The 12,360-nt window shown below is 42.5% G+C and overlaps 1 protein-coding gene across 6 annotated transcripts in view; it reads left to right on the forward strand.

Annotated features, from left to right (window-relative positions):
- l(2)k09022 (HEAT repeat containing 1 homolog l(2)k09022) overlaps nucleotides 1–12,360 on the forward strand; it is a 103,412-nt gene that overhangs the window by 39,953 nt on the left and 51,099 nt on the right. For all 6 annotated transcript variants that reach the window (XM_065452369.2, XM_065452367.2, XM_065452371.2 and 3 more), the window contains exons 16-19: nucleotides 1,812–1,963; nucleotides 5,504–5,717; nucleotides 9,249–9,417; nucleotides 11,226–11,364. In XM_065452369.2, coding sequence (XP_065308441.1) covers nucleotides 1,812–1,963; nucleotides 5,504–5,717; nucleotides 9,249–9,417; nucleotides 11,226–11,364 — 674 coding nt within the window. The remainder of the gene's footprint in view (nucleotides 1–1,811; nucleotides 1,964–5,503; nucleotides 5,718–9,248; nucleotides 9,418–11,225; nucleotides 11,365–12,360) is intronic.

Raw genomic sequence — 12,360 nt, forward strand, 5'->3', positions numbered from 1 at the left:
ACTTAATCTGATCACCAGAAACATGTAGGGAGTAGCTTTAACCACAGCTACTGAACCACTTTAGCAGGTCATTTATGTGTCAGTAAAAGCTATTGTGATCTTGAATCTGCCTCAGTCACACTTCCCTCACTGTCAGATACCCTCACTGTCATCTGTCTTCCTGTGTAGGTATGCAAAGAAATCAATAAAAGAGGATTATGTACGATCTGCTATCATTTTTCCAGACTGTGACCTTCACTATTCATTATTCCTTCTGGCGCAATGTATGGAAACATGGAGAGAGGAAAACACAGACAAACGAATGGTGTGCAAACTGTGTTCTTGTTTTTCTGTCTCTGTTTTCCCATACATGGTAGTTGAAGCCTGAAAGGCTGCAGGGTATTGCAGCACCGTAACCGTAATGTCAGTCACAAACAAAGTGAAAACAATGTCGATTTGATCAAAGAACAAGTTTTAAATTTGGGCTACTTGCTTATGAGATTGGATCGAGACACAAAGGTTGCTTGTGTAACTTTAAGCACCACAGGATTTGGATTGTTTGTTTTAAATTGGTCAATTTTGCCCTTATCGACTGTAACATAGAGTTGACATCAAGCAATGAAAATCAAGAAAAAAAGCTCTTGTTGCAGTCGAGTAAATACGGTAGTTTTTGAGCAAGTGTTCATAGTTCACGATGTTCCTAACCTAGAAGGTCACCTCCTTCTCACCTTGTGCAACATATGAGGGCACTGTTTTCCAGTAGCCTTGAGCGACTGATAATAGCACATATTGTGGGAGAAATCTCACCTGCATTTTTGACCTGTCACTGACTCTGCCGGTGATATACAATTAAGGGGAACCACAGTTCTACAAGTTCTACAATTAAGGGGAACCACAACATGATGTCACACTGCAGATTTGTTCTCTAAACCCCACCTTTACACAATTTGGTTGAGAAAAGGCGTATGACCAAATTTTGTACTGTGTTTTACATACATGTGCAATCCACTTTCATTGGCTTGAACCAAGCAGGACTGCTGTTCAAGTTAAAGAATGTCTTGATGCGGATCGGAAGGCTTCCAAGATATTTTATTTATTTATTTATTTATGTATTTGCAATTCCCTCAGGGTTTTTGATGCATTGTATATATATATATATATATATATATATATATATATATATATATATATATATATATATATATATATATATATATATATATATATATATATATATATATATATATATATATATTTGGCATCTGCTAACTTGACTATATCCAAGAATGCTGCAAAATATGTCATTTTGTACTTACATGCATTTTGTAGAGGGGAAGGCGCAACAAGTTAATGTTAGATGTACAAAATACAGTAGTACAAAATGCATGTAAGTACAAAATGACATATTTTGCAGCATTCTTGGACATAGTCAAGTTAGCAGATGCCAAACTAGAATATGTCGAGTGTAGCTCACGCACAAATATCTGGCCTTGATCAGTCATTGTGATACTGGATGATACCACAGAGAACACCAGGACTGTGGAACTTCTATGTCCTAAACTTATAAGCTGTCATTGGCCAGGTAGTGTGACACTGCAGAGAAGCACCATGAACTTTGGAAATTGTAATTAGTGTCATATACTTACAGATAACGTGATTGCTAATATCTTTTATGCCATTTTCTTGCATGCCAAACATTTGTCCACTCCAGAGGTGACCAGTATACCTATGTCGCTGCAATGAACCAATGTAGCCTGCTAAATACTTTTCTTTAATGTACACTTAGTGGCAGGGCACTCATTGTAACCCTAATTTTTCTAATGGCCATGTAGAAAATCCGATGTGGGTCCTCAAACAGCAAGACGAAGGCACTCGTGCTACGTTGGACCTCCTCACCAACATTTTTGAGATGGTCGCAGAGAATTCGATCGTCAAGAGCACCTGCCGGTTACATTTTCGCCAGCTGCTGCAGAAATTCTTCAAGGTGTGCTCCAAGCCTTTTTTTCTCTGTCTTGCATGCACACCTGGTTGCTTAACTCGATAACAGTGCCAAGGTTATGCTGCATACCTCCATGATTCATTGTTCTCACAATGTGGTTTATCGCATTGATTGCAGCGACTCTGCTAAGCCTGTCATTAAGCAAGGCCATTCAATATTGCTTCAGATTAAATTGTGACCCCATTTTCATGTGTACAAAAGTAATGTGCAAAAGTAACAGTCCCCCAGAATTTTTCAAACTACAATTCAGCATCACCTGACGAAACAGTGGTAGTTAATTCTTATTTAAGGCATACACGTACACATAAGGAACATTCTCTAGTTAAAAAAGATTACAGCAGAACCCATTTCATGATAAGTGTTGACAGTAATGCAATCAGCATTCAAGCAACGTAGCAACATACTGTATTGCTGAAGTCGCATTTATTTATTATCTGAAAACGTCATTCTTAGAGAGAGAGAGAAACAGAAGAAGGGAATCGCAGGGAAGTTAACCAGATGGGCACGTCTGGTTTGCTACCCTGCTCTGGGAAAAAAGTCATACTGACTTCTTTTGCTTTGGCTATATTCAGTATATAGTATTATGTCTCCAATATCAACCCACATAGCTCTGGCACTTGCTTCCCAACGTCGCAAATGAGCATGACAGCTTGAGGATGAGTGTATGACGACAACGTCGTGCCGACAGTAGAAAGATGAAGACGGACTGAAGCCGTTTGAATGGCAAAGGCACTATGATGACATAATTATGACAACGGGATGATGTTTCTGAAATGATGATAATGGCAAAGTGAGGACAGTGTGATGACGCCAGCGTAAACACAATGGGATGACGATGAGTGTATGACGACAATGGCGTGACGACGATGGTATGACAAACGAATGATGAAGCTGGAATGACGAGAATGGCAGAACCATGATGAAATGATGATAATTGTACTACAAGAGACGTATGAGAACGACACTCTGGTGATGACGCAATGATGACACTGTCGTAATCTTAGTATAATCCCGATTAAATTATGACAGAATGATTAAGATAAAATGACAGTGGCGGAATGACATGGAATGACATAGGCTTAACAATGATGACGGCATAATGACAGTGGGTTGATGTTTTTTAATTGATATGGACTCAAATGACACCATGACGATGATGGCATGGCAATAATGGCACGACGACGAAGGCATGCCGAGAGTCGGATGACGAAGTTAGAATGACGACGAATGAATGACCATGACACAGGGTGTCTACCAACCGGGAAAACCGGGAATTGTCAGGGATTTTGAGTAGTCTGGAAAAACTCGGGGAAAACTCAGGGAATTTGTGCTTCTATCAGGGAAAATTAGCTGTAATTTTTTTAGAGGGTCAAAAGTCGCGGTAATGCTGGCTCGAGAAACAGACAGGACTCGTAACGAATCGTCGTCGGCTGGAGGTGTTGCCAGTGTACAGTCAACGACCGACTTTCCGGATTCCCGATAACTCGGACGGCTTCGCGGCACCACCACGCACCCCATGAGTCAATGTATCATAACGTCTGAAATTTCAGACGCAAGAACTCTTCGCCCTCCGATTTTCTAAACGTTTTGCGTGATCGCAGGTCCGAGAGGGCATTCATGAAAACCACCACCGCTGCTATTTTGATTACCTCGCCGCCTTGAACCGGTTCTCTCGCACGCAGATCCGCTGGCAGCCGTAGCCACCACTGCGGCAACGCTAGGCCTAGCTGCTTCGACGTTCGCTGTTAAGCTTCTTGTCGTTCAGTGCCGTGTTTCTTCATTTCTCCGCTGACAGCAATAATTTTGTCTTCGAAGCTCGGAAAGCACGGCGCATTGCATAATGCTCTTTCCCAAAAGTCTGCTTCGCCTCATTACAGTCATGTAACGCGGTGAAGCGTAACAAGCGTAGGAAGGGGCAATTGTCGCGGGACACTGTATGTATTCCTTAATTTTACACGTGTGCACCCGCCCTCACCTGTCACAGTAGGAGCACCGATATGCCTAATAAGTGCACTGACAGGCATTCAGAGCTTCTTCAGACGTACATGTGTCGATTTTAGCCCTTAAGGGCAGTAAAAGACATGAATTTATTTTTTCGGGCTGCCTGATTTTTCGGAAGTTTTCGCGGCCCCTAGGGGGTCCGAAAAATTGGACGTTGACTGTAAATTGACCAAGAGTATTCTTCAAGTGGTCCGTGGGGCGAACGCGCGGTGAAAGGAGGACGAGAACAGAAAGGATCGACGCACTGAGGAATGAACGGGGAATTAAGTATGCGACCGCTTCTTCGAAGGAGCCTGCGCTCAAAAAACAAATTGTTGGCTGATGCTGAGATGCAGGTGTCCCTCATCCAAACCAAAATAAACTCTTTAAAGCAGTGAAACACAACACTGAGGCGTCTTGCGCGAGCTGAGAGTATGTCAGGACAGTTGCATGACACTGAGCATGCTATCAGTTGATAGAAATAGCTCATATTCGAAAATATTTGCTTCTGTATGCATCTCCTTTTTATTTGTACTAGAGAATGTCCAACTCGATTTGAAAATTTTTTTGAAGACATTTTATTTGCTGTGCATTTTGATAACCCCTCCCTTATATTCTTTTTTTGAATAACATAAACACTACTCCTTAGTATTCAAATTGGATTAAGTCGGTTTCCTTTAAAATATTTTTCATATGCTTACTATAGGGTGACAGCATAGGGCGATATGGTTTCAGCGCGACTTGACATAAGACTAGTTCTGCATCACTCAGGGAATTTTGCAAAAGCACTCAGGGAAAACCTGGAAAACTCAGGGAATTTGGAAATGTCAACTTGGTAGACACCCTGTGACAGCATCACGATGACAGTGTTACAATGAATGTGTGATGATGACTCTATGATGACGACACGTTGAAAAGATGGTGTCACGATGATGGCATGACAAGAGGCATGATGAAGCTGGAGTGACGGCGATGGAAGGATGACGACGGCATCATGATGGCATTATGAAAACAAATGCATGATGACTGTGTGACAACCATGGCATAAAGATGATGGCATGACGAGAACCAGATGACAAAATTAGAATCATAAGGATGTAATGACTACGACGGCATCACGGCCCTGCTCAGAACCCCAGTCGCCTTAGCTGGAAGACAACTTAGGCTGCTGTGTTGGCGTAAGAGGCTAGATAGATAAATAGATAAGAGGCTCAAAATGTCTGAGGTAGGTAAAGAATGCTAATCGCATTAAAATCATGGCATCCTTGTCAGCTGAAAAAAATGTCAAGGTCAAATGGGGAAGGGGGGCAGGGTTTGTCACATTTGTGCATGAGGGTACCTAGATCTGAATGCACAAAGAATGTTTTCACATTTTGCCACCATTGAAATGCAGATCTTGAGGCCAGTAGTCAAGCCTGTGACTTAGTAGTCAAGCCTAGTAGTCAAGCCTGTGCTTTACAAAGCCACATTCGTACATGAAATGCTGGATGGAAATGCTGTAACAAAAACGTCTTGCATCTTTCACCTGCACTTTCTCTACTTCAGGTCCACTGCCCCAGCCTCAAGCACCAAGTGCACTTTTTAAGTGGCCTGTGGCTGCTACATCTGGATGCCAACTGCAGTGCTTCCAGCATCGATTCCCAGGGGGTGCCAGCAATCCACCATAAAGAGAGGCTTCAGTCACTGGCCCTTGCAGTTTCGATTCAGTTGTTGCGAGAGGCAGAGGACATCAAGTGGATCCTGGCTGAAAAGAATCTGGGTAAGTTCATGTTAGAAGGCAGAAGAACATAGAAACTTAGAAGCAGAAAAATGTTTTGCATTCAACTTCATTATTGAAGCCACATGTTTTATACCTACATTTGTGGTGAAATTGGTTAGAAAATTTTGCAATCTTAACCGGCCTGCAGTTCATATTTCATTCGCCTCTCATAGTATAGTTGAACCTCTCTGCAGTCGACTTCTGTTATTTCGACCCTGATGGGACCGGCGATATTAACCAACTAATCCGGTGGGTCGAATTAAGCAAGATGCAGAAAAAAAAATGGCCAGGCTTAGCTTGGTTAAGCCAAGAATGCATTGCATATTGCGTGAGTTGGGGCCCAGCTTTTCCTCCGGCTGTCATGATGTCACATTACGTGGTTGCGCTAAAGGTCAATGGTGGCTGCCCGGCCGCGCCCAAGGGCTGAACTGAGTGATTGCAATATGCAACGCATAAAAATAGAAGCAACTTAATAACAAACATAGCAAACTTAAAAGAGAATAGACCCACATATGAGACGCGCAGCAATAAACAATGGCTCATACCCTCAATGGTGGCTGCCCGGCCGCGCCCAAGGGCTGAACTGAGTGATTGCAATATGCAACGCATAAAAGTCAAAACACACTGTTGACTCATTTGGTAGTATTTTCCAGATTCTAGCGTTAAAAGACCCCTGGAATAAATGCGCGCCCACTTGATATTTTCGGAGTAGAAAACTAACATAGAAATGACATCAAAGTTACTTACCAAAGCAGAAATCCAATGCGCACCTCAGTTTCTAGCAATCAAAATGGACAAGAGTCTAATATGTGTTGCACAATGGCGGCCGGGTTCTTAAGGTCAACTTCGCCACATGGTTATTTGTAGCTAGCTTTGCCGCATTACAGTAGTGTTGTGTGGGAAAGCACACGACTGTTGCGAAGGTGGTTTTGGTATTGTGTCCGACTGCGCTGCCATATGTATACAGCCCAGTTGTCCTGAAAAAAAAAAAGTGCTTGTTAGAATTGGGTAAATGTTGTAATCAAACATTGTGAGGAACGGCTATTGCTTGCAAATATTCCTAGGCCAGGTCTAAAATAAGGTGTTTTCCATGAGATGGTGTGTGTTTGACACGTTCACCGTACCATAAGCACCGCTAAGACAGGTGCTTCCACTAAAGGGGTGGCTATTGCGGTCAGCATGGAGGTCAGGCACATGCGTTCTGACTAGTCAAGTTTGCATTATCCGGCGAAGGCCAGTCTTAGGATCAAAATAAGGAAAGCTTGGACCCATAAATGCATGGGTGCTGGTCGGGACCTTTGGCCAGGATCAAATAAACCAAAAATCACGAGCCATTCCACTCTGTGAATGTGGTTGATCAATGAAGCTGTTTAGCACATGACACGGAGGTGACACGTAATTTCGAACAAACGTACGAACCCATTCATTGTCTTGATGGGTGGTCATTGTGACGAAAGGTATGCACACTCATTTATTGTCATGATCGACGGCCATTATTTCACTCGCAACTGTAATTACATTCTTTGATAATGTCAAATCGATGCACGTACACAGCTGGGTGGTCGGTTGGGCTGGATCGATGTGACATCGCAAGGGATATCTTCACAACACAGAATGCGTAAATTGCTCCCTTTTCAGTATTGACACATCCACCTTGAAATCATCGATGACAACAACAGGGGTAGTGTCATCACAGCTTATTCACGCAGAGTAGCCATGAACTTTATGGGACCAAGAGTCACTGCATTTTTTGCTTGCTTACGGAGGTATGAGCCCTTGATGATCACAATTTTCTACATGCTGTTCTGTTTGTTGTATGCATGATTAGGAAGAATTTAAGAACTGTTTGCTTCACTTTGCTGAGCGCTTGTAGCCTCTGCCTTTTAGGATTATGAGCCATTGCATTTTTTGCTTGCTTACGGGAATATGAATGCTTACGACGGTATTAGCCATTGATGATGATAGTTTTTGTTCACGGAGAACAAAAATGCACGGAACTCTAGCGTTATGCAGCTTCGCTGTAAGAGTTGAATTAACCAGAGGGGAATTAACGTATGTCTGCTGCATAATGAAATCGCATTTGTACTAAAATTTCATTCGTTGTATTCTATATTCATTATGGGTGTACGAATAGTACTTTTCAAGGCCGAATCGAATACAAATCAAGTGGTGCCAGAATCAAATCAAATATCTAATACATCTCTAATAGATTTCGAACAATGAACAGCTTTCTTATCATTAATAGAGAGCAGTCTTCATATCCTAGTATATTCACAGCGTTAGGAAGTTTCAGTCATCACTTTACAATTATGAAGCATTGTTTATTAAAAGCATAAACGGAGCATTATGATTAACTGAGGGGCTTATTTGCATAGTCCGGACTTATTCACGAATGCGAATGACAGTGGTTTAGCTGGAGAAGTCTGGCTTTATCGCGCGCATTTGCCAATTTGAAATATTGAAAAACTATTCGTATTTATAGGTAGGGATTATTCGATTTGAAAACTGAATCAAATATGGCTTTATTCAATTGGTTATTCAGAACATTTGGATATTTGCGCACCCCTTATATTCGTTTTAGAAGGACAAAGATCAATGCCATGAAGTGTGATGGCCGCAGTGACAGAAAACATACTTTTTAATCTCTCAGTGAGGGCCACTTTAAAGGGGCCCTGAACCACTCCTCTGGCTAATCATATAATAGCTTCACTATAAAGGAAGTTGCCTCACAACTCTCCTGCTGCAAAAATTTTTCGAATCCTTCAAGTGTAAGTGGAATTAGACGTATTTGTTGCACTGATGCACAGCTTTCTTTCTCCTTTTGTCTCCACTACTGCACTGGAAGCTACACAGGGGAGGGGGATGGCAAGAGCGCAAGGCTGCAAGGCCCCGCCAAAAAGTTGGGCATTTTCATGTTTTTTTTTTTAAATTCAGGTCTAGGCTTGTCTAGCGCTCTCTTGATGTGAGATATGCTGATCATGGCCACAGCTGCTTTTCCAGTACTCAGTCCTAGCTGTTTTCTTTTTTTCTTATGGCTCAACAGACATTTCATGGTACATAAAAAAGGATTCTCTGTTGTCAGTTTCTTCTGATTCATAATTCATGCAAGTGTTCATAAATCCGCTTACCTGTCAAAGTTCTTATGGATCTGCCATGCTCGCTTGCCATGCCTGTCGTGACAGCGACAGAGCATTGGGACATTTGCTTCACCTACCGTGAAAAACTTACAAGGGTTCTGTGTGTTTAGATGACCTTTCCATTCATGGCTCAACAGGTGGACAATGTATTTTTTACACGAGTTGCTTCTGGAGATGTAGGGAGTGTGCTGAAAACACAAACAATGTATGCTTGGGAGTGGCAGGGGCTGTTCAAGTGCGGCTGCCTGAGTTATCTCGTGAGTGGCAGTCAAAGGGCTAATAACTTGTTAATATACCTGCAACCATTCCAATTGTATTGCTTTGATTGCACAGAATGGGGACAACTTTCGGACAAGTTCTCTTTCTAATTTTCCACTTACTTTGAACTGTGCAGTGTTCCTGTCCATCATCCTGTCGCTGCTGTCACCAACACAAGGAATTCGAGATCTGGCTGTCAGCTTGGTGGAGGCATCAGTGGCCTGTTCCCACAAGGGACGCAGTGGACTCCATTCCCTCTTTCAGCTGATTACCAAACATGCTGCTGACGTATCTGTGGGCACAAAGTAGGTTTACTCAGTGAAGCATGCTTTCTAAAAGGGAAACTCGATTGATGCGGGGTATGAAAGTATGAAATTTGGCTGTACAGTCAACGTCTAGCATTTCGGACTCCCTAAGGGCTGTGAAAACATCCGGAAAGACAGGCAGTCTGAAAAAAAAAAGAACAAAAAGAAAAAGAAAAATTGGAATGCATGGCTTTAACTGCCCCCAAGGTCTCAAATTGCCACAGGCACGTCCAATATAGCTCTGAAGGCCTGCCACAACATTTATTAGGCGCATTGTTTTTTTTTACTGTGATAGGAGATGGCAGGTGCAGGTGTGTATAAATAAAGAAAATTGTAGTGAAAATACATATAGTGTCCCGTGACAGTTGCCCCTCTCTAATATTAGTATGCTTCACCGCAACACATTGCGTCTGTATTGCCGCACGGCTTTGCCTTGTACATTGCCTCGCAGCTGCAGCGCGCGTCTTCCTCTGGGACGCTTTTCACTACCACACGCACGTCTCGATTATTGTTTTGCCGTTGTTGCCAGGTCGCCGCCCATCGCAGTGTAGACGGTGCTCTTCATCCTCGGCAGCTTCGCACTGAGTAAAAACGAAACTATTGTTTGCTGCAACTGTTGCAAATGAAACCGCGGCCGCTGTCGATGCGATCACCCACGACGACCTTGCGATTATGAAGGCACACAGCCGACGCGTGCACCAAGTCAAAATGAAACTACTGTTTGCCGCAACCGCTGTGGGCAAAACTGCGGCTGCTATCAATGCAATCATGTACGGCAACTATGCAGTTGTGAAGGCACGTGGCCAATGCAATGCTAAGCGCAGCGCATAAACGCAAGAAGAAAGCCTTTGAAGGCACAAATAGGCATGACGCGTTCTGGCGTTTCACGTACGATCTCTGCTAATGACTATGGTGATGTGAACTCCGCCACTTTGTTTTGGTGCACGGTAACACCGTTTTCGCTCTTTTGCGTTGCACATTTGCAGTGCTCTGAGCTCCGGGAGTTGTCCGAATTAACCGATGTGCGCTCAAATACGTCAGAATTAACGAGAGTTTCGTTGCATTAAATAATGCATATGTCTGCCGGGACCAGTGGACAGGTCCAAATTATCAGATTTTCCCTGATTAATGAGGGCCTAACTAATGAGGCTTTACTGTGTCGGGCGCTCACCAGCCAGGCCACTAACCAAAATGCACCTGTGCGTCTAGATGTGCCATTACACGTAGCTTTTGCTTAGTACTTCACATTTTTGCTAGCATAATAAATCATAATACATATTTCGAGCTGTTGAACAAATATTTTGCTTCACTGTAATTGGTGCTGTTTTACTGCATGCTTCGGGCTAAATCAAGGAAAGAAAAAAAAAAGTGAGCATTAGCACATGGAAAGTGAGGGTGCCATGAACGGAAGGCAGGGGGGATCCTAAGTCAGCTTAATAAATGTTTTTACCTTGTGCCTGTACTGGTATTCTCTTGTGTCTCACATTTTTTGGTTACTTTAGCAGTAGCGTACTCATGAAAACAAACCATGGCAAACGAAATTTAAGTTTATTATATTAAGGTCCAACAGTACTGCATTATGTTGGCCCAATGAAAGTTTTGTTGGGCGGTTGTGAACAGCTGCTGTTTGCTGCACTAAATCCTGGAACTATCGGCAGCATTTAGCAGTAGAGGCTGCATGTTGCTAATCATAGTGTAATCAGCCTATTATCAATGGCAAAAGATATTTGTAGAGCCTGATCTTCTGAATGTCTGAGCTTCGCACAAGGCATCTAAAAGTCTTGCCTTCGTGTTCCGTTTGCCTGCAGGAAGCTGCTGAAGCTCATCGCTTCCTGGGACACCACTCTGAAGAAGCCAAACACGTTGCTGGTGCTGCTGAACCACGAACAGGTTCCCGTTGCGATGAGGTGCGGCATACTGAAACTGGTGTCGCGCATCGACTCCAAGGTACAGTGTTCTCAGTTTGTGGCTTCAGTAATGTTGCACGTGGTTGAAGTTGTAGTAGTTCTAAATACAGCCATCAAGGAGCAGCAATACACTCAAACTGCGTTATAATGAAATGGGATATTAACGAAATAGTAGGTATAGTGATGCAAACCAAATTCCCTTTGAAATCCCCATAGAGATATGTACACGTATGTACAACCCCGTTTTAACAAAGTGAAATTGTCCTGCCAATGGATATAGTCGCCGACGGATTTTTTGGACCCGAAAAATTCGGACTTGATGGATATTTCAAACTTAATAAATGCACCCTCGGGGTTCCCATAGAGCTAGAGCATTTGCGCAACTGATTTTTCGGATGAATTTAGGCCCCAGAGTTTGATTTTATGGACTAAATCGCTCGTTCCAAACCATGCCACCCTACTTGGATGCCGCCATGTTGTATATTTCGCTGGCTTGGCTTCTAGCGGCCCACTTTATAGCCTCCAATATTCAGGGTGCTTATCTTTTTTTTTAGCTACACCAAAATTTTAAAAATTGCCTGTGGCAGATAGAATTCTAATTATGGATCTAAATTACTCTTTATTACTTCCATGAGAAATCAAACTACTTAACTAAATAATCAACATAATTATGTTAATTAATTTTCTAATTATTAACATTATGGCCACTATTTCAATCTACGAATTATAGCCAGTGAGTTTACAGAGCGTATTCACTTGGAATGAAATTCCTCAGGAGTGCACCAGATTCAAGGTATTAATTTTCAAAGTTTCGACGAAATGCATTGGCATTCCAGTTGCTTTTTTGAAGAAAACGCTGAATTATTCATTGAAGCACACAATTTATTATTAAACATTTATCTAGACTTGAGTTGACACTGTCAAGATCGATGACGTGATGCTGAGCTGGTGTGCTAACGTCAGTGGCTTTGCCACGAGTCTTTCGTTTTTGTATCCTTTCTTGCAAAGCCTCCTCTTGTGGTAACAGTGGTAACTT

Source organism: Dermacentor albipictus, chromosome 6 (genome assembly GCF_038994185.2).
Source record: "Dermacentor albipictus isolate Rhodes 1998 colony chromosome 6, USDA_Dalb.pri_finalv2, whole genome shotgun sequence".
NCBI classification, from domain to species: domain Eukaryota; kingdom Metazoa; phylum Arthropoda; class Arachnida; order Ixodida; family Ixodidae; genus Dermacentor; species Dermacentor albipictus.